At 48.9% G+C, this 27288-nt stretch overlaps 1 protein-coding gene across 1 annotated transcript; it reads left to right on the top strand.

Annotated features, from left to right (window-relative positions):
* The first annotated feature begins 599 nt into the window (after positions 1 to 599).
* Positions 600 to 23878, top strand: VCP (valosin containing protein). Its single transcript, XM_080637649.1, has 17 exons — positions 600 to 764; positions 6206 to 6317; positions 6690 to 6862; positions 9948 to 10090; positions 11040 to 11170; positions 12836 to 12967; positions 13332 to 13434; positions 15193 to 15326; positions 15572 to 15707; positions 16736 to 16848; positions 17503 to 17667; positions 17776 to 17898; positions 18956 to 19168; positions 20403 to 20711; positions 21668 to 21823; positions 22068 to 22222; positions 23148 to 23878. Exons 1-17 carry the CDS (start codon positions 748 to 750, stop codon positions 23251 to 23253), a joined length of 2421 nt encoding a protein of 806 aa, XP_080493775.1. The 5' UTR covers positions 600 to 747; the 3' UTR covers positions 23254 to 23878.
* Positions 23879 to 27288: the final 3410 nt, after the last annotated feature.

The following is a 27288-nucleotide window of genomic DNA, read 5'->3' as shown; positions in this document are numbered from 1 at the left end:
TCTGAATACTGAATGGCAAAATCGAGACCCAGAGGCTCAGCCCAGGCACTCGGAAACAGCGCAGGAACCCCCTAGGGCTGTTTTCCTTGGGAAGAGAAACCGGGATAAAGGCAGGAGCACAAGAAGAAGCCACCGCTGCCACGGGCATCTCCTCCCTCCGGGCCCTGGCCCACGCTCAGCATTCCCCAGCGCCCTCCTCCCGCTCTTTCTGATTGGCTGCTTCTCTGCTGCCCGCCTCCCTTTCTTTGGCCGCTAGCCAATCGCGAGGCGCGACTCATCCCGGCCAGCCGTGGAGGCGGGACTTTGCCTCAGTCCGGATTTTCCCATTGGTGGATTTTTGCCATTGGCTGCCTGGCCCGTGTTGCCAGGCAGAATGGCCACTCCGGGCGCGGCGCTCCGATTGGCTGACGGGTGTGACGATTGCGGAGGGAAAATGAGAGGGGCGGGGCGCAGGAGGGAGAGCGCTCTTTCCTTTTCTCCCCCTCGTCCTCGCCGCTTCGGTCCCTCCCATTGGCTGAGGCGCTGGCCGGGCGGAATTTCCGATTGGTCCGCGCACACTGTTGCTAGGCAGGCGAAGGCGGCGCGGGGCGGTGCTCCCCTTTCCGATGAGTCGGCTCTGAGGTTCAGTCATCGCCGAGAGGCCGGAGCCGCCGCCAGCCCGACCGCTACCGCCGCCCGCCGCCGCCACCACCGGTCCTGACGAGCCGCCGCCGCCCGCCTCCCCTCGCCCCTTCCCCCCCCAGCACCATGGCCTCGGGATCCGAGTAAGTGCGGGTTGCCCGCCCGCCGGCAGGCCGTGGCCTAGGCCCAGGCCCCGCCGCCGAGGCGCCGGGCCCGGCCCGGCCTAGCCCGCGTTACTTCGCCTCTGAGCGGCGCGGCCGGGGCCCGCTCCGTCCCACGGCCACGCTGTGTCATGTAGGCCCCGAGCAGGCGGAGGCGGTGCCGGGAGGGGGATGGGCCGCTGCTGGCTGGGCCTCCCCGGGAAGTGTCGAGTCATGGGGCTGGGGTGGGGGCGAGGCGAGGCCTGGCCGGGCCGGGCCTGGCCTGGCCTCCCAGTGGGCCTGGACTGTGTCCCTTCCCGGGGGCCACCGGCCTGCTGTGCCCCGGCGGGGCCCGGGCCGTCCCGCCAGCGCTAGGCCTTAGCCAGGAAGGGCTTTGTCTTCATGCCCTGGAGCGGCTGTCGGGGCAGCGAGGGGGGGAAAGGCATGTCCCGGCCTCCACCTCGCAGCGGCCCTCGGGCCGGGGCTAACGAGTGACTTGGCATGGGCAGAGGCAGACATGTTGTGGCCTATTTGGCAGCTGAGGCAATCGGCTATATTTTCATCTCCGGTGTCTTGCCTCACTCTGTTTTCAGTTCCATGCTGAGGATCATCTTTCGTGCTCCTCAAAAACCATTTGAGTAACAGTGGTCTCTTGGATCCCAGCCCATGTGCGTGAGCCACTTCACTGCCCTGTGAGAGGAGTGCAGATAGAGCCTAAAGATGAATTTCCCGAATCCAAGAATACTTGGAAGTGACTTTTTGGCCTTGCCAGAGGCACTTTCAGTCTCTTTAGTGTCCCTTGTTTATGTTCTCCTTTTCGTTTGCAACTCCTGAAATTTAGACCTGCTTCATCCTGCTGAGTTCCAACAAGGTGTGCCAAGAATTCATTGTCTTTGGTAAAACTTGTGATGGAAGTGACGGTTTCAGGGGCATATTTTGCAGTGACTGAGGTGAACAGTGTCATTAAAAATTAATTTCTGCTTGAGCAAAATTCTTCTGACTACACAGGAACCAGCAAAAGTTTCCCCAACTGGAAAACAGTTACTTTTAATTGCCATTTTTTGGGTCAGTGCTGCTGGCAGCCATCTTGCTGTGCTGAGGCCCAACATGGCGAGTAGCATTGCAAGAGTTGAGAGAGTGTGGTTTCCAAAGGGATTCTTGTTTTCGTGTGCCTGCCTGCCTGAAACAGCATTTGAGAACTTGGCATCTCAAGCAGGGGTATGAACTCACTGCTTGGTTGTCATGTGCTGTTCCAGTAAGCAGCTGCAATCATAGATACCTCACTCGTTTGCTTCCATAGATAAAATGTTTCATGTGTATTTTGAAGGGGTTTAATTCCTACCTGCGGAAGGCAGATCTGCCATTAAAATGAATGTTCAGGGACGTAAGAAGCCTCAGACTGGTTTTATCTCAGAAGCAAGTTGATGAGGACATTGATAAAAAGGCACACCAGTGTGCAGAAGGCATGACTCTTTTCTCTTTCATTACTGCAGCCGGAGTCACTCTGAGTCAGTGACTTTTTGCTATCTTTTTAACACAGACTTGCAAGAACAACTTGTTTCCTCAGTTTAAGTGGAGCTTTGGAGATTGGTAGTTGTTTTGAGAAGAGTCACTAACTCATTGTTACTTTCTGTTCTTGCTCTTCATGCCACCTACCATAATGCGTAGCTGCAGGGCATTATCACATGCTGAGCAAGGGGAGCTGTGACAGATAAAAGCTATGAACTGATATTAAGTTGTAACAAGTTCTCTCACCCTTTTCCTTTGTCAAATGGGGCTGTTGTGACTGCTCTGAGAGAGAAAAAGGGACTGAGGATGTGAATGGGAAGCCCCTCAAGTTTTCTTCACTTTTATTGATGGCTTATTCTTCATATGCAAGTTTGGCCATTAGCTGTGCCATTATGGCACAGGGGCAGGCTTGATACAGGCTTTGAATTTCCTTTTAATTCCAAAGAGCTCTAAAACTATGTTTTGTGTTTGGTTAATCTCTTTGTTGAGTCAGTGAAAGAAAGGAGCAAGAGTGAAAGTGTGTGAGGGAGCTGACTGAAGGGGTGAGTAAGAGAGATGATCTAGAGGATTTACAGCACTCTCTCTGACAGGAAGCTCATTGTGGAGCTGTAAAAACCACCTAGGTTAGCTGTCTGTCCTGCCCCTTGCTGAAGTTTACCAGAACACATAGGAAAGCTGGCAGGAGAAAGCCCCAACCAATGCCTTGGGCTTTCCGGCTTGGTGTTCCAGTTCATACTCTCCTTTCCTGATGGTGGGTGTCAGGGATTCTCTAAGCATGATTGAGGTGCACAGGTATATTTTGCGCCGTCATTTCAGATACACACTGGAATATGTAACTCTTTGTGAAAGCACAAGGAACCCCCAGGAGAGATGCAATGAGGACAAATGGTGATAATAGTAATACTCTAAATTGCTCCTGGAACATAGACAATGTTTGTCTCTCGAAGTCTGTCGGAGAAATAACATCACTCTGCTGTGTAGCTGACATGAAATTTCATAACACCTCTGTTTCTTTGCCTGGAGAACTCTTGGGTAAGAAAACTGAAGCTGACCTTGCACATGTAAATGCCTACAGCCGAGACCTGTGTTCCATTTTTAATGCATCCGAGCTTTTCGATTGCTCTAAGTGCAGTGATGTATTGACAGCATTGATCCAGCCCTTGCTTCTTACTTAAGAAACTGTAGATTACGTTCTTCAGCACTAAAACTTTTCTTCTCCCATTTAGCAGAACCATGTGGACCTCTTGCTGTGCTCTTCAGCGGTGCTGAATATCTGGAGGTGTCCGAACTTTCTTTCCAGATTCCTACAGCTTTTTGTTTATGGACAGTTTTGGTCTGAAAGCTTCCACTTGCTGCCCAGTTCTTCTTCCATTTATGTTTATCTGTCCCATACTGTTTTTCAGACTGCCTGGCAATGACTGCATCCCATGGGACAGGCACTCAGTTTCAATGACAGTTTATGTAGCCAAACTCTGGCAGTGGTTTTCTTATCAACAGGCCTTTGGATCCGCATCTTGTGTGCAGAGGGGTATAAGTTACATGCACACTTTCAACAGGCTAAACAGGAGTATTGTTTCTTTCTGGTGTCGCTTAGGTAAAGTTCTAAAATCTTTGTGCTAAACTAATTTCCAGTGGCCAGGAACTAATGCTGAGGCAAGGTCCTTACTAGTAGGTTGTTTGGTTTAAGCACTGTTTTAACCACAAGATCCTCTCTTGGTCTGACAGTGTATTGGTTCAGTTTTCTTACTGCTTGCTCAGTTTTCCTGGAGATCCCAGACTTTTTAGGACTCTACCAAGACCACATGGTAGGTTGAAGATGAAATTCATGAGCTCCTTCCAGGGTGTATCCAGCAGCCTGGTTTGTGTCTTCTTGGGTTTGGAGAATGGATCTGTAACATCTTACATTGAAGGGGATGGATATTGATGGCTTAACTCTTGCGCCCTTTTAATGAAAAGAGGAAAAAGGTGACTTTCCCAGTGCTGGCAGTCCACAAAAGACATGTTTTGCAACTACTCCTTTTATTGACTTAAAATAACATTGTCTGTCATTTGCAATGTATTTCTCATCCTACCAGGGCTTATGTGAAGCTTGAAAACCTCTTGGAAGCTAGCTGTCTGCCTTCAAAGGCTTGCTTGGTGGTGTTCCCCCTTTTACATGTTAGAGAAAGGACCCAATACCACATAGCCTGTCTTGGAAAAACCTCTGCCCTGAGGGGTGGGGGCCTGGGGTAACATTACAGGGTACATATGTCACCCCTCTGTGATAGACTTCTAAAAATGCAGTGAGTGTTCCAGGTGACACACTGCTGCCACGGTGTGTCTTCTGCCACTTACAGTCAACGTTTGATTTCTTCTGGTTATTTTGTCCTTAACAGAGTGAAATCATAGAGCGATACAATGGTTAGGGTTGGAAAGGACCTTAAGATCATCCAGTTCCAGCCCCCTTGCCATGGACAGGGACACCTAACACTAAACCATGTCACCCAAGACTCTGTCCAGCCTGGCCTTGGAACACCGCCAGGGATGGATCATTCACAACTTCCTTAGGCAACCCACTCCAGTGCCTCACCACCTGCACAGTAAAGAACTTCCTCCTTATATCAAATCTAAACTTCCCCTGTTTCAGTTTGAACCCATCAGCCCTTGTCCTGTCACTACAGTCCCTAACGAAGAGTCCCTCTCCAGCATCCTTGTAGGCCCCCTTCAGATACTGGAAGGTGGCTCTGAGGTCTGCACGCAGCCTTCTCTTCTCCAGGCTGAACAGCCCCAACTTTCTCAGCCTGTCTTCGTATGGGAGGTGCTTCAGGCCCTGATCATCCTCATGGCCTCCTCTGGACTTGTTCCAGCAGCTCTGTGTCATTACGTTGAGGACACCAGAGCTGTACACAATACTCCCAAGTGAGGTCTCACAAGAGCAAAGTAGAAGAGCAGAAACACCTCCTTCGACCTGCTGGTCATACTCCTTTTGATGCAGCCAAAGTGTCAACACCATTGTCCACAAAGCTTCCTACTCTTTGCTGATACTTTCTGCTTGGTTAGGACAAAGCCAGACTGTTTTTTTTGTCAGAATCAAACCAAACTCTGCAAAGTTTTCTGGTCTGACCCTAGGCACTGGCACATCTGGAATGCCTGGAGAAAGCAGCCAGGCATGCACCAAGGGAAGTTGCAACAGTCCACCACTGTTGTGGCTGGCTGAAGTGCAGCTTCCAAGGGAATCGGGTGTTCCAAATTCATACTTATTTCATAGAGGAAATTATTTGCTGTATTAGATTTTGATGGAAAATACTTAATTTGCCTTTCTTCCATTTCCTTGCTGTTTGATTTGCTCTGTTTTGTTAAGGGGGAATCTGTTGTATTTCTTGTGGCTTACTGGGCTGGAGCTTGCAGTGACTTCTTTGAAAGTATCATGGAAAGGTGCTTACATTTTATAAAATAAAGAAGCCCCCATTTTGAATATTTCTACTGGCTTGCTAGGTTTAACTAATAAGCCTCGACAGGGTAAACTCTTACAACTCTTCCTGTTAGGGGAGCTGCAGCATTGTCCTTTAATTCCCCTATTTATCTGGGATTTGACACCAAATAGACTTGAACTTTTGTCTCTGTAGCAGTGGTTACATGTGATTTAGATGAGCCTGACTAATTCTTTTAAGTAAAACATCTTGCAGTCAGCAGCATCTCACTGACCACTTCTGTTCAGAGATAGTTTCGTAGCTATTTCCATTTGAGGCTACTGAAGTAGTTATATTTACTGACAGAAAATATTGTGCTTTGAACTCCTTCAGCAGGTGCCTGTGAAAGTGTTCTCCTTTGTCTAAAAGTTTAGTTTACAAAAGTCAAGGTAACAAAGAAGCCTGCAGAAAATGGAGATGAAAACAGAGGGCGGAAAGGGGACAGCATTTATCACTCAGACTCATAACTTCTGTTTTCTTTACCAGTTCTAAAGCAGATGACTTATCGACTGCAATTCTGAAGCAGAAGAACAGGCCCAATCGGTTAATTGTTGATGAAGCCATCAATGAAGACAACAGTGTTGTGTCACTGTCTCAGGTGCGTCATATGTAAAAGCAAAGCATTTAATCTGGTAATTTGCAAGTTGTTGCTGTGTATTGGCTTGAAAGGTAACTTTGCAACATGAGTCTGAGTATTTGTGTCAGCAGCTGCAGGTGTGGCAAGTACAGGGTGGATGTTGTCTTGTTTCCTAATGCTCTTCCATGTTAAAAGTATATTTTGATCTTAGATTGTGGGATTCAGTAGAACTTGCTTCCAGGATTGACTGTTGGCCACCTGAGTGGGAGTCGGTCCTTGTGGACTTAGTATATTGTTCCCAAGATGTTATTCTCCAAAATCAAGTAACTATCATTGAGATGCTTGAATTCTTGTGTTGTCAAAAGCTTATGCTAATTCTGTCACTATTTACAGGCAAAAATGGACGAATTGCAGCTGTTCAGAGGAGACACTGTTCTGCTAAAAGGAAAGAAGAGGAGAGAAGCAGTCTGCATTGTTCTGTCAGATGATACCTGTTCAGATGAGAAGATTCGTATGAACAGGGTTGTTCGCAACAACCTGAGAGTGCGCCTGGGTGATGTGATCAGGTAAGGATTTGCTTGCTAATCCTTGCCTGTCCTGGGTTGCCTAAATGATCTGTGTGGTGGTTGTGAGCTGACTGAGTTGGCAATAGAGTCAGGGTCTGCAGGAAGTTCTCTTACATCTTCCAGACGAGATCGCAGAAATGTTTGCAAGATCATAGAATCACAGAATAGTTAGGGTTGGAAAGGACCTTAAGATCATCCAGTTCCAACCCCCCTGCCATGGACACGGACACCTCACACTAAACCATGTCACCCAACACTGTCCAGCCTGGCGTTGAACACCGCCAGGGAGGGAGCATTCACAACCTCCCTGGGCAACCCATTCCAGTGCCTCACCAACCTCACAGTAAAGAACTTCTTCCTTATATATAAACTTGCCATGTATAAGTTTGAACCCATTAGCCCTTGTACTACCACTACAATCCCTAATGAGGAGTCCCTCCCCAGCATCCGTAGAGGCCCCCTTCAGATACTGGAAGGCTGCTCTGAGGTCTCCACGCAGCCTTCTCTTCTCCAGTCTGAACTTTCTCAGCCTGTCTTCATACAGGAGGTGCTTCAGTCCCCTGATCGTCCTTGTGGCCCTCCTCTGGACTTGTTCCAACAGTTCCATGTCCTTTTTATGTTGAGGACACCAGAACTGCACACAATGCTCCAAGTGAGGTCTCACAAGAGCAAAGGGGCAGGATCACCTCCTTCGACCTGCTGGTCACGCTCCTTTTGATGTAGCCTGGGATATGATCGATTTCTGGGCTGCGAGCGCACACTGAAGCTGGCTCATGTTCAGTTTCTCATCAACCAACACCCCCAAGTCCTTCTCTGCAGGGCTGCTCTGAATCTCTTCTCTGCCCAACCTGTAGCCGTGCTTGGGATTGCCCTGACCCAGGTGTAGGACCTTGCACTTGGCAGGGTTAAACTTCATAAGGTTGGCATCAGCCCACCTCACAAGCGTGTCGAGGTCCCTCTGGATGGCATCCCTTCCCTCCGGCGTATCAACTGAACCACACAGCTTGGTGTCATTGGCAAACTTGCTGAGGGCACACTCAATCCCACTGTCCATGTCACCGACAAAGATGTTGAACAAGACAGGTCCCAACACTGATCCCTGAGGGACACCACTCGTTACCGGTCTCCAGCCGGACATTGAGCCATTGACCACAACTCTTTGCGTGCGGCCATCCAGCCAGTTCTTTATCCACCGAGAGGTCCACCCATCAAACTGATGTCTCTCCAATTTAGAGACAAGGATGTCATGTGGGACGGTGTCGAATGCTTTGCACAAGTCCAGGTAGATGACGTCAGCTGCTTTACCCATGTCCATCAGTTCCGTAGCCCCATCATAGAAGGCCACCAAATTGGATCAAGGATCTCTCTTTATTTTTTAGTGTTTCTGCTGTACGCATGTTCAGATTAATATTACTAAATTATTCTAAAGATTCTTGAAGTCTCTTCAGGATCTTCACAAGCCCAGGTCCTGTTACTAAACCGAGTGGTTCATTTGTCCCACTGCTGTCACATCCCAAGTTCACATTGTCAGGTGAACTTGCAAATGTTTCTTGTCGAACTTTTTCATGTCCACAGTGTTAACTGTGGAAGGCATTAAGCAACATTATAGTTTATCTTGTAGTATCTGTGGCAAACAGAAGTTAAAATGCTTGCTAGAACTGACTGACAAAAGCATGGATCAGTCAAATAATCAGGTTAAAAATCCTCAAAGGATGTTTATATCCCAGTTTTCCATGGAAAATGTTTGTAATCCAATTCCATGGGAATGTCTCATGTGTTCCGGGAGAATTGGAGCCTGGTTTGTGACAGTACGCTTTCTGAGGCAATCTCTGGAATAACCTTTAAATGCAAGATGTGTTTCATATAAACTTTGTAGAGGAAAAAAACAAGGCTATTCCACCCATCCCTGTACCACTAGAAAATGCAAGTTTTAAGCACCACTGTAGCTGGAAAAGAACAGTGCTTTGTGCCAGTCTGGATTTAAAATGAAGGTGAATCTTTACTTAACCTCATGTGAGGTAACTGTTGGAGTAACTTGTGACAGTTCAGCCTGTGTTCTCCCCTCCTCTGCTGAGGTTGCGTCTGTGTACTTCTCAGCCTCCCAAATCTGTTACCAATTGTCTTAAATTCATTGCGGGGGTGAGAAAATTTTAACACTTCTTGACCTCAAAGTTTTTCTTGCTGATCTCTAACTGCTTTATTGTGTTAGTTTTTGTGGTTTGTTTTTTGCCAAAATCCAGACTCATGCGCTAATAACTTCCTGCTTGTGGTCTGTCTTTTCCTTTACCCTTCTGCTGTGTCCTCTCTATAAAGCATGTGGTAGAAGAATCCAGTAAGAGTCTTTAACAAGACTCACATATGAAGAGGTGCATTCACAGCTGAAATTCCACATAGGCTTTTATTAGCTGGCAAAGCCAGTTTGAGCTCTCTGCCACAGCCTGATACTCTGTTGTCTTAGGTTGCAAAGTAATAACTGTAGTGTTTATTTAAGAAGGAGGAAGGGGCCTTCAGACTTTAACCTAAATGTCAGCCTCTGTAAAATATGACTGACAGACACCTAGCTGCCCCTGGCTGGTACTGCAGGAGCCCTTGCTTGGAGTCAGTCGTTGGCCACGGGGACTTTGCTGTCTGTCGGAAATTGGAGAGGGGCAGGAGGAAAGAGCTGCTTCCAGCTCCCTTTTCCCTTGCAGCCCGTTCAGGAGTAGCTTATTGTTGAAAAAAAAAGTTCGCTTGCAACTCTTAGAGTTCTTTAGGGTGCATTAGTAACTTGTGAATGTGCCATGGAGATAGCAATGGGGGCTACAGAAGAGCAGAAGGGTCAGAAGAAAGTGTGAAATTCCCCAGTGGTCTTGGTTAAGGCTAAGAGGAGTGAAGGGAAAGCATGTGTAGTGAAGGCTGGCTCTTGATTGGTATGTTTTTTGCATAGTTAGCACTGAAATGTGCTTATTCAGATGGGAAATCTCATCAGGGCTTCGGAGGGTTCTTTCTGGTTTTTGTACTGGCCTGGGAAGGGGCATCACTGATGTTTCCAGACTCGAGTTAAGTCCAGCATGATGTGGCTAACTGGAGTTTCCTTCTGTTGCAGCATCCAGCCTTGCCCAGATGTGAAATACGGCAAACGTATCCATGTGCTGCCGATTGATGACACTGTGGAAGGGATCACGGGGAACCTGTTTGAAGTCTATCTCAAGCCGTACTTCCTGGAAGCGTACAGACCCATCAGGAAAGGTAATAGTGCCTGTTACTGAAGTCCTGGTGGTGGTGAGTGTGAGCTAGTCTTGAAACTGAATAAAAAGAATTTCTAGAAGCTCATACAGATCTCTGTGAAGCATTAGACTGACATCTGTAGAGTGAGATTTTGCTGGTGCTGATTTAATTTTCCTAGTCTTCAGCAAAAATGGTGATTGCTGCTGCTCTGTGGCCGAGTAACTTGATAGTTCTGGGAGGGTTTTATGCTACATGAGAAAAGGCTCAGGTAGAACTCAGGAGAAAATCTCATTAAACTAAGTGGCTACCACGTGATGGAACTGGAGAGTTCCTGCCACAGAATTGGGGATTTGTTTGGATGTACCAGCTGGCACCCTGATTAAATTCATTTCTTCAGAGTAATTTAATCATTAATTGGGAGACCATGGAGAAATCCAAGTATACTTTTGGAGCTGTGTTAGCAACTCTTCTGCTGGTACAAAAGGTCCTAATACACTGTTGCACAAGTTGAAGTTAATCCAGTTTCTATACCCCAGCTTAGCGAGGAGTAATAGTGCAGTATTATATATCATTCTACTTTTGGAGATAACCAGCTGTAACTAGTAAAAACTAATTATCCAACTTCAAAATGATTTTTTATTAAGTTTTTGCCTGTTTCAGAAATACTAAATTGAAACTGAGTGAAAAAGAAATGTGATTCCTTGCCTTTGTACTGTTTATTTAGGCAGCATTCTATTCTATTGTTTGCTTGTTTTGTTTGTTACTGGAGGAAATTTGAGAACTTTAACTGCTGTGGATCTAAACTGTGCCTGGATCATCACAGTACGTGCAGCTCTGGCGTTCAAAATGCAGAGCATGCCAGCAGCCTATGCCTATAACCCTCTTCCCTGTCCTCTGGCACTGTTGGTAGTAGGGTGGACTTTTTGCAGATGTCTGTTGCAGCAGGCTACTGAAGTATGGGGTTTTACAGGTGACATCTTCCTGGTACGTGGAGGGATGCGTGCAGTGGAGTTCAAAGTGGTGGAGACAGACCCAAGTCCATACTGCATAGTGGCTCCAGACACAGTGATCCATTGTGAAGGAGAGCCCATCAAACGAGAGGTGAGCAGAATCCTGCCACGCAGTTCTACTGAATCCTCTCTGTCCTGAATCCGTGACAGTGCTTAAGAGCAGCAGTGTTTGCAGTTCCTGTTTTGGCATATTGTTATTGAATACATGAGAAACTCTGGTTTCAAGAGATGTGCTGCTGCTGAAGGTAGTCAAAGAAATGTATTTTCAGTGTCCTCCTTCATATGCTGAGGTAGCAGCACTGTGCAGGTTTGCTGAAGAGATGCTATACTTTGGCAGCAGCTGGTTTTGCATCTGCTTCCAGATATCTCGTGCTGGAGTTGAATCTTTGAATTCCAGAGTTGCCTTGATGCATAGCAGGGAGAGCTTACAATGCTGCTAAATTTCATGTGAAAAGAAAGCAATTAGTGCTTTTTCAGTGATAAATTTGAAATCCCCACATGATTGACTTTAAGGATCTGGGATTTATTACTTCTTAAAGTGTGTAGCCTTGAGTGTACCAAGCTTGAAACAGCCTGAGTATCTTGTCTGTCAGGTCTTAATCACCTTGCTGTTACACAGTAGAAAATCCCAGAGAAATGAGCTAAGGTGGTTGTATACTCCTTAAAAGTAAGTGCCTTTTTACCACCTGCACATGAGGGTGAGGGCTGGTTTGTAGTTAGCTGTCTTATGAAAAAATTTACCTCTGTGTGACACTTGTGAGCATGCATCTGGACACCCCCATCAGTCGAATTCGGGTTCTTCATGACACAGCAGAGACACTTAGAAGAAAGTTCAGCCAAGGCCACCAAAGTAATGAGGAGCTGGAGGCCAGAATGAATGAGGAGAGGCTGGGAGAGTGGGATGATACAGCCTGGATGAAGGGAAGACAAAGGGATAACTGCCTGATTGAAAAGGTAGATGACCAGGCTGTTCTTAGAATTGTGCCCAGGCAGTGGGGTCAGGAGAAATTCCCAGTAGATACCAGGAAAAAGGTTTTCCCCAACCCTGGAGCAGGGCCCAGAATGGGCAGGAATCTCCAAACTTGGAGACTTCTGGTGTTAGAGAAAGGAGGATGCTGAGTGACCTGCCTGAGGTAGTTGTTCCCATTTGTATGGCTTGGACTGAGCCTCTCTGAGATTCTAGGCTGGTTTATTATTTTTAGTGTGGCCTAATGTTACAGATGTACGGGGCCAGCAGAGATCTGGACAGCCAAACGAGTGGATGCTATAGAGCTATACTGGAAGAGTTGGTTACAGTTGACCTTATCCGAATGTCTGGATCATAACATTCTCTGTTAATTTGAGTCAATCCTAAAAGACAACACTACATCTGAGAACTGTATGGTGGCTTGAGTGTGTCAAGTAGTTAGAGGTATCACAGTTTAAGGAATATGTGTATTTTATACTGAGCTTCATGGTCTTTATTAGTGACATCAGAGGGTCACTGAGCTTGTTTTGTGCTGGAGTCTGTAAGGAGCCGGGCAGTAGAGTCTGTTATGCAAGGTACCTGCAGGGAATTCCCTCTGTGTGTCTGGGAAGGCAGAGCTAAAATACAATTATAGAAAACACCAGAAAGACTTGAAAGTCTTCCTGGATCTCGAGGATCTCAAGACAGCACAGAAAGGCCTACAAGCAAAAACACAGATTCCTGGCTTCTGTGGCCTGGGAGGGGTTGTTGAACTATTGTTTTCACTCAGATACACTTCCTTCCTGGTAGGATGAAGAGGAGTCACTGAATGAAGTGGGCTATGATGACATTGGTGGCTGCCGGAAGCAGCTGGCTCAAATCAAAGAGATGGTGGAGCTTCCCCTCCGACACCCTGCACTCTTCAAGGCCATAGGGGTGAAGGTAGGTCCCTCTTGATGTCAGAGGCTTGTGAGGCATTGGTGTGGAAATAAGTAATGGGTGAGGGCTTTTTTTTTTAATGCTAGTGTTAGGAAATTATTTCCTTACATGTTCTGGACACATGTACTGGCAGCTTGTAAAGTGGAGTGATGCTTTGAATCAGTGCTGTCAGTTACTGGCAAGATTTTTGTTTGTGTGTCATGCAAAGTAGAAAGGGTGTTGATGAGCAATGCTGGGATGGCAGCTGTTGCATGAGTTTGCATCACAATTTTGGACTGGCTTTATCAAATGCTTACAATTACACTGTGAAGCTATTTACACATTGAGGTACTAGCTCACCACTGAAGTCCTTTGCCTTTGTCCTCAGCCTCCACGTGGGATCCTGCTGTATGGTCCTCCTGGCACTGGTAAAACACTGATTGCCCGAGCTGTGGCCAATGAAACAGGAGCTTTCTTCTTCCTGATCAACGGTAAGTTTTCTGGCTGATTTGGCCCCGGATCCGCTGTGTGCTCATTCATCTATCTTGTGGTAATGAATGGTGTCAATAGGGCTCATAGAGCCACATTGTCTCTCTGACATCCTTCCTTACCTCTTCCAAGCTTGTGGAAACATCTGCAGTGGCACTTCCCTTAAGCTCGATTGTGTTGTGTCAGGATGTTTGGAACTTAGCTTTGGACTTGGAATCTGTCTGTCTGGGTGTTCATTTATGTTGATGAGGACAGAGGCTGGGATTGAAGCGCTGAGGTTATTCTGAGTATATGGGGTGCAGGACACTTAGATCTGTTGCTGCCAGCACATTCCATTCAGAAAAGAAGCTGGTCTGCTGTGGATTACTTTTATCTCAAGTAAAGCACAAGATCGTTTTGTTTCATGTAACATTAATTGGGGGGAGCTTCCCTGGAAGCTATAATGAGTACCTTAGGACTTAGCTACAAGTGACAGAACCTCCTGTCAATAGCTGTCACCCAAACCAGTTGGGGTGGTTACTGATTATGTCCAGTAAGGACTGAATTCCTCACTGCTTGTACAGTCAGTGCTGGAATAACTGAACATCTTTACTTAAGGTGTGCTGCTTTTCGTTTCTGATTTCAGTCATGCAGACCCGTGAAGGTGATAGCAAAGGGGTGTGTAGCACAGCATGGAAGTAGGGAACTGACGTCCTTTGTATCTCGAGACAGCAGATGTAAATGGGCTGGTTTTAACCATATGTCACCCTTGTCATATACTTCCTGAAGTGTGGAAGCTGTCGCTGAATGCTAATGAGCCAGCCGTTTCTTTCGGCATTTGTACTCCTGTTGCATAATAAAAATAGGATTGTTGGAGTTAGTGGTGGGTTCTGTCTGCTGGTCCCAAGCCTGGAGCTGTTGTAGACAGAGCTGGTATGAGCTGGTGAGTTAACTGTAATGGTACTCTTCGTACTGGTGGCTTTGCCAGGCTTCAGTCAGCTAGCAGCTTTGCGCACCTGAGGGTCAGGTTTCTTTCTCTTGGGTCTTTTAGAAACACACTTTCATTACACTCTCATCAGCATGGTGGAAAAATCCATAAAACCAGAATGAATCTGTAAGCCTGCACTATTGTTCAGCAGTTGTAGGAGATCTCAGGGGAATATGTTCTTCCTTGGGGGTTGATGTGCTTACACATTCTTAGGGGTTTATTTTTTATTTTCTTTGAGAGGAGATGGGGTTTATTGTTTGGGTTTGGTTTTTTGGGTTTTTGGTGTTTTTGGTTTTTTGTTGGTTGGTTTTGTTGGGGTTTTTTAAAATCATTTATAGGATCTTACAGAAGTAAATATATATCTGTGTGATATAAGCTAAAGGCAGCTTCAGTATCTTAGAGCTTTTTCCTTCCCTACCATGACAGTTTATCACCATATAATTTGATTGCTTCTCTTGCAAGCTAGGACTGGCATTAACAGTGTGCGGTGGCTCACTGCAGAGAAGCTCACCAAGTGTGAAAATAGGGTAAGGAAAGAGGCAGTTAAAGGTAGCTCATTGACTAGTGCTGCATTCTGTTAGAGTAAACTGAAAGCATCAGAATAATTATAGAAGGTAATTCTGCACGCGGTTTTTGCCTGTTCAGCTGCAAATTTAGTGAACTCCGTTGATAGTATTTGCTTTGGCTTGACATATAGATTGTCCCATGTGAAAGTTGTACTAAGAAAGACTGAGCTATGTGTCTTGGGGCTTGCTGCCTCTCTTCTGGGTGCCACAGTGCTGCTGTTTTTCAGGTCCTGAGATCATGAGCAAGCTGGCTGGTGAGTCTGAGAGCAACCTGAGGAAAGCCTTTGAAGAAGCAGAGAAGAACGCTCCTGCTATCATCTTCATTGATGAGCTGGATGCCATTGCTCCTAAGAGAGAGAAGGTAAAGAAAACCTGAAGGAGGTAAAGTAGTTACCTCCATTTTGGTAGTAGCTGTCATGAATCCCTGCAGGGTAAAGCAGTATTTAACTTAACACCTGATTTCAGTTGGACATGAGAAGAATTGGGTATAGTTCACCATGTTTTATAACAGCTCGTGGCTGTCATATCTGTCCACTCTGGTGCCGTACTAGCTCCTGTGATGTGTTGTAGAGCTTTTGGTCTAAGCACTGCTTTCTCTCTCCATAGACACATGGAGAAGTGGAACGTCGCATAGTGTCTCAGCTGTTGACTCTTATGGATGGACTGAAGCAGAGAGCACATGTGATTGTCATGGCAGCTACCAACAGACCGAACAGCATCGACCCAGCACTCAGGCGATTCGGTAACCACAGCTGCAGTGTCTTTCCTATACATCATACACTTTGTTATAGGCTGTGCTTCAAGGGCTTTGGAAGGATTAAGCAGAAATTAATGCTAAACATCTTCTGTATGTTACATAAACTATTGACTTGTCTCCAGCTGCTTGCTTGAAATCCAATTGTAGGGTTCCAGCTTTTGGTATCATTTTTCATGCCATGTTAGGATAGAATTTGTAGGAAAAAAACCCACTTTGAAGAGAAAAAGTATGTTAACCTCTATTCAGTGAACCTATTTGAGGACATACTGAAGGAGTAAATGCTTAAGGGGATGTTCATGTGTTCGGTTGCAGAAGGTTCTGAATTGTCGGATTCTCTTACTGATAAGAAGTCCATTTCTGAGGTCCAAGTTTTCAGAACTTTGCATTGTGAATAAATATCTGGTGTCAGAGCAGTTGGTAAGGTCTTTAATAGCAAACAAGTCAAGTGTGCGGGGGGAAACGGCCTCTTAAATGTGTAGTAAGCCATTTGAATGCATAGCTGTGGCTAGAGGAAAATGATAGTGGAGGTACCTGAGTTAATACTGCAGTAATACCTGGGTTTCCCAGCTCTCCAGACACTGGGACTACTTGTACTTCTATGAAAGCTCTGAAAAACTGAATTTCTCGGTATTTGTGTATTTTTGTGATGAGGACACAAAGGTAGTAATAAACACAAATGTGTCATGGTACATTGGTTGAGGGCGGCATATTTTCCTAAAAATGAGGCTTAGAAGCAGTTACTGAACCAGCAATCCTCAGTGTTATATAATCTTGAACTCTAGTTGATAAGTAGTCTCACTTTCCCTACATGGCCCAAGCCTTTCCTCCTTCTCTGATCTGACTCTGCTGTCTACTGTGCTGATAGATGCTGCAAAGAAACCCAAAAGTCTGGCATTTTCTGAAACTGTATGTTTGTGGCTTGCCATCATGTTGTTCAGTCAGAAGAAGGCAGCAGCTGCAGCTCTGCTAGTTTGCAGAATCAGCAGCTGACCATCATGCTTTGTATTCCCCAGGTCGTTTTGACAGAGAGGTAGATATTGGTATCCCAGATGCCACCGGGCGCCTGGAGATCCTGCAGATCCACACAAAAAACATGAAGCTGGCTGATGATGTGGATCTGGAGCAGGTGAGTAGTGAGCTATTGGGAAAGCTTGTCTTTACAGACAGATGTTCCCGATGCTCTCTTTTATAGTTGAACAGTTGTTAAGGTTTGATCACACAACTGGAGTTGGTCACTTAGGCTAGCATGAGGGTCTGTGAGTGTGTGATCTCGGGGCTTCCTTCTAACCAGTGTACCCGTGACCAGAAATCATCGCTCCCTATTATGGCTGAGTGAAACAAACATGTATCAGTTCATTGTGGAAGAGCCTTACCACTGTCCTCCTGGCTTTTTTTCGCTGACACATTCTCTTTTAGAGTAAACCAAGCCTAAAACAGCTCACACAGAGCTGGGTGAGCATTGTGGTGGCATTGGATACCACATGTAAACTGGATGGTTCCTGTCATCTCCGTCCTGAATGAAGAACTGCAGTCCTCTGGGTTATCTTTCTGCAAGCCACCTGAATTCCAGTTACAGCTTTGATCTTAAGTAGGAGGTGAAACAGGAGTGTCTTTGCCTGTTAAATATGTGATAGCACTTGTCTTGAATCTGCAGCAAATTACTGATGTTGCTGTCCTCCAGAGCTTTGTTGCACTTCCCAGTGGGTGACCAGAGTATGCATTGCCCTTGCAGTGCACTTGCTTGTATCCCTGTGAGTCATAGTCAGTGCTCTGCTTTCAGGTGGCAAACGAGACCCATGGCCATGTTGGTGCTGACTTGGCTGCTCTTTGCTCAGAAGCTGCTCTTCAGGCTATCAGAAAGAAGATGGATCTCATAGACCTTGAAGATGAAACAATCGATGCTGAAGTGATGAACTCGCTGGCTGTGACCATGGATGACTTCAGGGTAATGCAGGAGTGCCCTTTTCTTTGGCGTGCAATGTCTTAATTGCTTATCTGAAGCAGTGGGTGTAAAGCATTAGCATTCATATAATGCTGTTTCTTCTAACAACAGTGGGCTCTGAGCCAGAGCAACCCTTCAGCTCTTCGGGAGACTGTGGTGGAGGTGCCACAAGTTACCTGGGAAGATATTGGTGGTCTAGAAGATGTAAAGAGAGAACTCCAGGAGCTTGTACAGGTAAGGCTTTCCAACAGATTTTTGCTTAGTGTTCTTGAAAGATAATTAGAATAACAAGATCCAGTTCTTCAGATTCCCATTTGGGCTGTGAACAGGGTAAGTGCGGAAGTTTTTATGGTATTTGGACTAAAAATACCATGCTGTCCATCTTGGTGAACTTGGAGAGGAAGACCTTGGGAAACAGCATCAGGCTTTCCTTATCTGAGTGTCCTATGTCACCTTGAGTGTGTGTTGTGTTATACACAGAAACAGCAGCAGTTCTGCTTCTCTTAAGTGGAGACCAGTGGTGCGACCACTGTTGAGAATCCTCTCAAGGGCTGGTTTTATATGCCAGAAAATGGATGAAGGTTCTTGTACAGAGAGCCTCTGAGGGGCTTCTCATTGGCATTACCATAGGGACAGGTGAGGAGTAATCGTGAAGCCTTCTATGAAGGGAAGGAATGGGACAGAAAGTCATGAATGGTCTGTCGAAACTCCTGGGGTGGTATGGGTTTGATACGTTCCTGCTTTCAGTTGGCCCTGTAGGAACATCCTGTCTGTGAATAAAAGAATCTTAATTTTCAGCCTAATTTTCTGATGTTGAAATCGTCACCTGCCTCTGACCTTGTTGCTGAGGATAAATGCTCACATAATACACCTCGCCTGTCTCTGGAGAGCAGAGTGAATAGGTTAGATGATGAGCTGTTCCCTTTTCCTTCTGAGGGGCAGAGTGAAGTTGGGATTAAGTTGGAAAACTACCTGAACTGGTATTTAGTTCCTAAGAGGTGAATAGGTTGTTTAAGGCAGCTTTCTAATTTAGCTGTGGTGCTTTTCAATCCAGCTTCAGTGTAAAAACTCCAGCAGGCAGGATCTTGTGTTTAACCCACAAGAAATCTCAGGTAGTATTTCTGGTAGGAGGAGAAGCAAAACTGACCTACAGAAAGATGCCCCTGCCCATGTCAGAGGCGTTGGACTAGATGACCTTTGAAAGTCCCTCCCCGCCAAAACCATTCTGTGGTTCTCAAATACAGGCCTGTTCTGGCTCATGGGAAGTTTTTGTTTGTTTTATCTCCTTCAGTATCCTGTGGAGCATCCAGACAAGTTCCTCAAATTTGGCATGACGCCATCGAAAGGGGTTCTGTTCTATGGGCCACCGGGTTGTGGTAAGACACTGCTGGCCAAAGCCATTGCCAATGAGTGCCAGGCAAACTTCATCTCCATCAAGGGGCCGGAATTGCTCACCATGTGGTTTGGTGAGTCTGAAGCCAACGTGCGTGAGATCTTTGACAAGGTGAGTGCTGTTTCTGCTCCCTGTGCTGTGTTTGTGCTCAGGTACCCCTAGAACTTTGTCTTTGCTGCGTCTGTCGTACTGGCCTGGTGGTTGGTTGTGTCTTTCGTGTTTTCCCCACTTGCACTGAGAGCAGGAGCTGCTTTCCTGCCATTAGGGAATTAATCTTCTTCAGCAACATAGCTATTTACACTTGTTCTCTGGTTGCAGTTTGCATCTGTTGTTACAGGACGATAGATGCTCCAGTGCAGCAGCAGTGAGGCCAGTGTTAGGATGGCACAGGATACCCTCCCCATCCCTGAGAATTTGCCTTAACACCTCGTTAGCTGTCACCACCTAAAGATTTGCAAAATATCCTGTGGGTTCTTGTCCTGCAGTATGCATGGCTTAGGAGGGAGGTCACTCCTGCCCAGTGCCCTGTAAATAGTCACCTCCTGTCCCAGAAGGTATCACCATGGAATATCTTGGGAATCTTCCCTCTTGCAGCAAGGGAAGGTGCTGCCAGGACAAAGTAGAGCTGGGAGTGAGAGAGAAAGCTTTAGGTTGGGAGGGGACCTCAGGGGCGATCTAGTCCAGCTATTTGTCCAGAGAAGGGAGATAACTTGGGAATTTGATCAGGTTGCTCAGGGCCTCATGTTCTGAGCACGTGCTAAGGTTGGAAAATCCCTGATGTCTCTGGGCCTGCATGCTAGTGTTTGAGCTGTCAGTGTGAAGAATTTCCTTATGTCTGGCTGGAATTTTCTTTGAAGCAGTTTGTGCTGGTGGGCTTTCATCCTTTCAATGCACACCTTGAAGAAAAATCTGGGTTTTCCCTGTAACTACCCATGAGGTAGCTGAAGACAATGATTGGGTTTCCCTGTTCCATAGGATATAACTCACCTACCGATACCTGAGTGCCTCAATAGCCAATTGACATCCCCAGGTCTTACAGGGACTGTTTGGTCCAGGCAGATTGGCTCCAGCTTTCCCTCTGGGCATCAGAGTTATCACACTTCTGCCTGGCTGACCACATGCCCAGCTGTGGGGAAATTCAGCTTGTTTTTCAGGGGAGTCTCACTGGGGGTTTGTGTGGCAGGAGACTGTTCTAGAGCAGCTCCCCCCAAGCTCTTCTTGCTGCAGCAGTGCTCTCATATTCCTCTTAGATACTTAAATGGTAGGGTAGGCATAGTCTGAAGTCATTGTGCTCCTTGCTGGGTGTTATTAACATGGACTAATTGTTCCTTTTTGCTTTTTGCAGGCCCGCCAAGCAGCCCCTTGTGTGCTCTTCTTTGATGAGCTGGACTCCATCGCAAAGGCTCGAGGTGGGAACATTGGCGATGGTGGCGGTGCTGCAGACCGTGTCATCAACCAGATCCTGACAGAGATGGATGGCATGTCCACCAAGAAGAACGTCTTCATTATCGGTGCCACCAACCGGCCGGACATCATTGACCCAGCCATCCTGCGCCCCGGCCGCCTGGATCAGCTCATCTACATCCCTCTGCCTGATGAGAAGTCCCGGGTGGCTATTCTTAAAGCCAACCTGAGAAAATCACCAGTTGCTAAGGTAGGACCTGCACCCTGACCATGTCTGGCTTGGGTTTGCTGTGTGCTGCACATGCCTCTCACAACCTGGGGGCAGAGCAGGCAGGTGGGGGCCACTCCAAGTGGTACTTGGGACAACTGGAAGACCTCCAGGTCCTTAAGGATGGAAATGAAGCGGTAGAGGGAGGCTTGAGTTCTGAAGTGTCCGCGTGTACGCCCAGCAAGTCTTTGTCACAAAGTGAAGTTCTGCCCACAGTGTAGGAATAGGAAGGCCTCTACAGCAAGACAGAAAAGATCCCTGCAGTCTGAAAGAAAAGTAAATGTAGAACATTTCCTGGGGGTGGGAAATGGAAATTGGAGAGGAACCACTGCAGTTAATTATTGCTGAACTCAGTCATAGGCGAGAACTGTGTCCCTTGCCTGGGGCAGAGGCAATAATGTAGCTGATAGTTAACCATAGAAAAGCAAATGTCCAGTGAGAACTCAAGCTTTTTTATGTGAAGCTTACCTTTCTAGGTTCTGTTGAGAAGAAAAGCTTCAAAGGATATTGCTGTACTACCCCTTCAGTTGAGGGGAAGGAGGAGGAGGATGTCCCTTCATATAGAATAGTTAGGGTTGGAAAGGACCTCAAGATCATCTAGTTCGAACCCCCTGCCGTGGGCAGGAGTGCCTGGCGCCATTGTCTTGGTCTGTCCATGCTCTGCTTTGATTTCCAGTCCAACAGTGTTCGTTTGACTCCTAATTCTGAGACCTAATAGCCTGAATCCACAAGTGTATAGGCATTTACGTGGGTGTTGTGAATTTGCTGTGGGTGGGTGCCTGCCTTTGTGTGCAGTTAACTGCTCCCCAAAACAAGAAACTGAACAGCTGATCTTTCCAGAATTGCCCAGAGTTAAGGCAGCACTTTGATACCATGGGCTCTGAAGACATCTCTCTATCTGTAAGGTGCTAAGGAGAGACATCCTGTTTTTTCTCCAGGATGTCGACCTGGATTTCCTGGCTAAGATGACGAATGGCTTTTCGGGGGCCGATCTGACAGAGATTTGCCAGCGTGCCTGCAAACTGGCCATCCGCGAGTCCATCGAGAGCGAGATCAGGCGGGAACGCGAGAGGCAGACCAACCCCTCCGCCATGGTGAGTGAGGCCCTGAGCTCTCCCAGCTCACCTGGGCAAGGTGTGAGGGGTTCCTGCTTCATCCTTGTGCACAGAGGGCAGATCTGGAGCACCTTGTTCTTGTCTCGTGGGAGGTTGAGGCTCTCTTGGGCTGCTTCATGGTCAGTGTTCATGGTCAGAGGCCCTCTCCAGCCCCTGCCCTGGTGGGTGTTGTGGCCTCCTGGCCCAGAGGGAGGCTGTCCATGGACCCTCTGTCCTGCTGCAGGAAGTGGAGGAGGACGACCCTGTTCCTGAGATCCGCCGGGATCACTTTGAGGAGGCCATGCGCTTCGCCCGCCGCTCAGTCAGTGACAACGACATCAGGAAATACGAGATGTTTGCACAGACTCTACAGCAGAGCCGTGGCTTTGGCAGCTTCAGGTAACCATGGGGAAGAGCCCCAGAGCAGAGCAGTGAGGCAGCTTGCTGCTGGGCTCTGGGCAACAAACCTCTCTTCTACCGCACTTCTTCATTCTCCCCAGCATGCACAGCAGAGAGCAGTCTGTGGCTGCGCTGGAGGTCTGTTGTAGCTGCTCTGTTAGTGCTCCTGAAGCTCATCAACACATTTCGATAGAATCCTAGAATGCTTTGGGTTGGAAGGGACGTTAAAGCTCATCCAGCTCCTACCCCTTGCCATGGGCAGGGACACCTTCCACTAGAGGAGGTTGCTCTAAGCCCTGTCCAACGTGCGCTGTACCAGCTACTAAGAAGGAGAAAAAAATGCTACTGCTAAACCCAGGACAGCCTTGAACACTGCCAGGGATGGGGCAGCCACAGCTTCCCTGGGCACCCTGTGCCAGCACCTCAGCACCCTCACAGGGAAGAACTTGTGCCTAAGAGCTCATCTCAATCTCCCCTCTGTCAGGTTAAACCCATTCCCTTGTCCTGTTCCTACCTGCCGTTGTCACAAGTGCCTCTCCAGATTTCTTGTAGGCTCCTTTAGGTATTGGAAGACTGTGATTAGCAGGGGTGCTCTGGCCCTCTGATCATCTTCATGGCCTCCTTTGAACTCGCTCAAGCATGTCTATATCCCACTTGTGTTGGGGGCCCCAGAGCTGAATTCAAGACTCCAGATGGGGTCTCACATGAGTGGAGCAGAGGGGCAGAATCACCTCCCTTAAACACAAGCAACAGCCAGCAGCTCTGGGAGCCTTTTGCATGAGCTGCCCTAAGGCTCCATCCCATTTCCATTTGGTGGTGTCCTACTTGACATGGGGTGTTGGCCTGCAGGGGGAGGGATGCTTCTGAGCTGGGAGGAGGCTTCTGAACAGCATCTCTTCTCTCCCCTTTGCACCGCTGCGCACAGGTTCCCATCTGGTAACCAGGGTGGTGCTGGTCCCAGCCAAGGCACTGGAGGCGGCAGTGGGAGCAACGTGTACAGTGAAGACAATGATGATGATCTCTATGGTTAACTTGCTGTCCTCGTTGGACCAAACTCCAAATCAGGCCACGTTGTACAGGGAAAAATCCAATGTTCAATGGACTCTTGGCTTCTTCATTCCTCAGTCAGAACAGTGTAGCTGCACGTCAGACTTTGTACAGAGGATGTTTTCTGCAGACACAGATCCAAACCATTGTTCAGGCAGGAGGTGGACAGTGCATTAACAAGAAGGGGAACTGACTTAATTTCTGAGAAATTTCTGTTCTAGTTTATGTGGCAGAATCAGCAGCTTTAGCAAAGGGTACAACGCTAGCCTGTATAAAAAAAAATCACAAAAAAGCACCACAAAAATAATAAAAAAATAATAAAACTCCCACAAAACTCCACTCAGGCCCCAGCCCTTCCTTTGTGTGGTGCTGGGGCTGTCTGCAAACCCACCCCTGTCTCTGTGCTGTGGTGGAGACCATCTGCGTGTGCACCCGCTCCCTGCTGCCCCGGGGGTTACTCTTCCTTTTCACACCCATTAGCTCACATTAGCAGAAGGAATCGCTTTGAAAGCAGCATCTGTGCTCTGGCTGCAAGCACTGAGTACCAGAGCCTGGCAGCAGGTACCTGGTGTGTCCTTTGTGCTGGTTGTGAGCAGTCAAGAGCTGCTGCTTTGGCTCCTCTGCAGCAAAGGGCTCCAACACGCCCCATCTTGTCCACCGTGGCTGAGGGCAGCACGAGGGGCACTGGGGCTCTCATAGATCATAGAATCAGCTAGGGGAAGAGCTTAAAGGTCCAACTGTTCCCCAGCACTGCCAAGGCCATCACCAGCCCGTGGCACTGAGGGCCCCATCTGCACTCTTTGTGAACACTTCAGGGATGCTGATTCCACCCTGGCCTTGGGCAGCCTGTTCCGATGCTTGAGCATCCTTTGGGGAAGGAATTGTTCCTAATGTCCCATCTAAACCTCCCCTTGATGAAGCTTGAGGCCATTTCCACTTATCCTGTCACTTGTTTCTAGGGATAAGAGACCAACCCCACCTCATTCCATTCCCTTTAAGGCAGTTACAGAGTGATAAGGTCCCCTCTGAGCCTTCTCCAGACTAAACCCCCCCAGGTCCCTCATCCGTTCCCCATCACATTTGTGCTCCAGGCCCTGCACCAGCTCCATTGCTCTTCTCTGATCCCACTCCAGCACCTCAATGTCTCTCTTGTAGAGAGGGTCCCAGAGCTGAACACAGGATTCGAGGTGCAGCCTCACCAGTTCCCAGTGCAGGGGATGATCACTGCCCTGGCCCTGCTGCCACACTATTGCTGGTACAGGCCAGGATGCTCTCGGCATTCGTGGCTGCCTGGGCGCAAGCTGCTCATGTGGCACTGCTGTGGCTGGGGAAGAGGGGAGCTTCAGCACATCCCCTGCATCCCCTTGGGTTTCTGGGCCAGCCAGTCCTGTGTTGTGCCCCAAACTCAGGAGCTGGGCTCTGCCCATGGCTCTTCCACCTCAGTGCATTGCTCCCGGGCTCCTTTCCCTTCTCAGAGCTGAAGAACGTGCCACTGCCATCCTTTGTGTTTCATGGGAGACGCCTGGCTCTGTGCACAGGAGCGGGGGGGGGAGGCTGCATCCGGCCCAGCCCTGAGCCTCTTTGGGGCAGTATCCATGGGATGCACGGAGCAGCCGCGTGCTCTTGGCTTGTAGGGGTGCGCAGGACCTGAGGGTGTCTGCGAAGGGATAAACGCAGGTGGGGCGACAGAAAGCGACCCCAAGCGTTGGGGCTGAGCCAGGAGGAAGAGGGCTGAGGCAGCAGAAGCTCCATCCAACCAGCTCCCTCTAAGGGAAGAGCAGTGTCCGGATGGGGCTGCCCACGGGAGGGGGCTTGTGCGTAGCAGTGGGGAGAAAAGAGCTGGAATTGGGAGCGCCGTGTTTAAATAGCACCAAGGAGCTGGGGTCGAGGCAGGGCAGCCCCCGGGGAGGGTGCTCCGTCCTACTTCGGAGCTCTGCCGGCCCCACGCGCTGTCCTCACACCACCTCTGCCTGAGAAGATGCTGCTGCTCGCTCCGGGGGACTCCAGCCATCGGCTATGGGGCAGCGGGGATGGGGACTGGGGGCTGGTGCCACCCTGCCCCACACCAGCCCGTGCGGGGCTGATCGGAAACTTGCACCCCAGAGCTGCTTCCTGCTCCCACCAGATGCTGCCGCTGCTCCATCAGAGCAAGCCCAGGAAACGCAGCTCCGTTTGGATGAGCTGGGAGCCAGGCGCTTGCAGCCACCCGGGAAGGGGAAGGAGCTGCCCTGCGCCCTGCAAGAGCTCCTCAGGACTCCCCAAAGCCTTCCTGACCCCTGACAGCGGGTGGGCTTCTGGTCCCTGCCATTGGGACCGTCGTCACCCGGACAGTCAGATCCATCCCATCACCTCTGTCTGCGGTGGAGGTCGGGACAAGCAGGACACGGAGCGCTCTGTGACTCCATTCGGGGTGCGTGTCCCAGACCCCTGCTGCCTCCCCTGATCGCAGGTGCTGACTGAATCCAGCGGAAGGGCTGCAAACGCTCCTCTGTCTTCCCTGACACCCGTGGGACACGGTGGGGACAGCACCCATGGGAGCTCCGGGAGCGTCTGCGCCTGCCTTGGAGCAGTGGGGTGAGGGTGTCCCCAAAGCCTGGAGCTCGGCCGTGAGCCCCAGGAGAGCAACTGTCACCAGGGGCCACCCCAGCAGAGCCCCTGGTAGCTGCAGGGGCAGGAGCCCTCCATGCGCTCTCCTCTCCTGCCCAGTGCCTTGCTGGGGGGACTGGGGAGCCCCCAAAGGCACCAGGGAGAAAGGAAGGGGCTCTTGGCTGGATGGGGGTCAGGGTGTGGGGCTCAGAGGGTCCTGCAGCACCCCAAACCTTTCTGGCTCCCGCTAGCAGAGGGCAGGCAGTGGCCAGGCTGCTCTGGAGCAGGCAGGATGCTCTATGGACACCCCCTTGGCTATCCCTGCCACAAAGGCATCCCTTCTCCATGGACATCCCAGCTTCATGGATGTGCGCTCCCTATCGGCATCCCCTGCCCCACGGGCATTCCATCCCCACGTGTGTTCCTGCTCCAAGGGTTTCCCCTCCCTGCATCCCTTCCGTGCTCCATGGGCATCCCTGGCAGCCCTGCCGGCCCCCGCGGCTGTTCAGAGGAGGGGCTGCCCCAGCTCTGCCCCCAGCCCATTCCTGCTGCTCTCTGATGTGTGCGCTGCAGGGCCAGGTTTTGCTGGGGTGGTTTCACAGCCCTGAGCTCTCACCCGGGAGGGGGCAATGATCCAGGGCCCACACCTGGGGTTTGGCAGCGTCCTGATGCACAACGCCCATGGGTTTCGCTCCCATCCCCTGTCCTTGTGCTGCTCCTGCTGGGCGCTCAGGGACAAACGTCCTGGGATGAGCAGGAGATTCCCTACCGGCAGCTTCTGCTGCTGCCTTTCCCACCCAGTGACAGCCCCGTTCACCAGCCCCAGCCACAGCACCCACTGCCCACATCAGCCCAGAGAAGCTGTGGCTGCCCCATCCCTGGCAGTGTTCAAGGCCAGGTTGGACACAGGGGCTTGGAGCAACCTGGTCTAGTGGAAGGTGTCCCTGCCTGTGACCGGGGTTGGAACTGGATGAGCTTTAAGGGCCCTTCCAACCCAAACTGTTCCATGATGCTATAATACACACACACACACATGCAAAGGAAGTGTATTTTTTAAAATACTTTATTTCTCTTTTTCTCTCAATACTGACATTACAAAAAAAAAAAAAAAAAAGGAAAAAAAAAAGGAGGAAAAGAAAAAGAAAGGAGAAAATTACAAAAAGAAAGAAGCACTATAAAACATTCAGGTCTCATTGAAACCGAGAAAACCAAAGCAGCGCGGGCGCTGTCCTGTCTTCTCGCTCACGGTGTCCACCAGGCTTCTCTACCTCGAACTCCATAGGGACCAGTGGAGGGGACCGGTGGCGGTGAATGAAGGGGTGTCCTCAACTCGGCCCCATATGCACTTGTGGGGCTGTGCCCAGCCCCACGCTCACCCCCCTGCCCCACGGGACCCTGCTTGAAGTCATCGGGTTCAATCCTGTCAATACAAA

This window comes from Psittacula echo, assembly GCF_963264785.1.
Source record: "Psittacula echo genome assembly, chromosome: Z".
NCBI classification, from domain to species: Eukaryota; Metazoa; Chordata; class Aves; order Psittaciformes; family Psittacidae; genus Psittacula; species Psittacula echo.
This window is presented reverse-complemented; position numbering and strand designations above follow the sequence as displayed.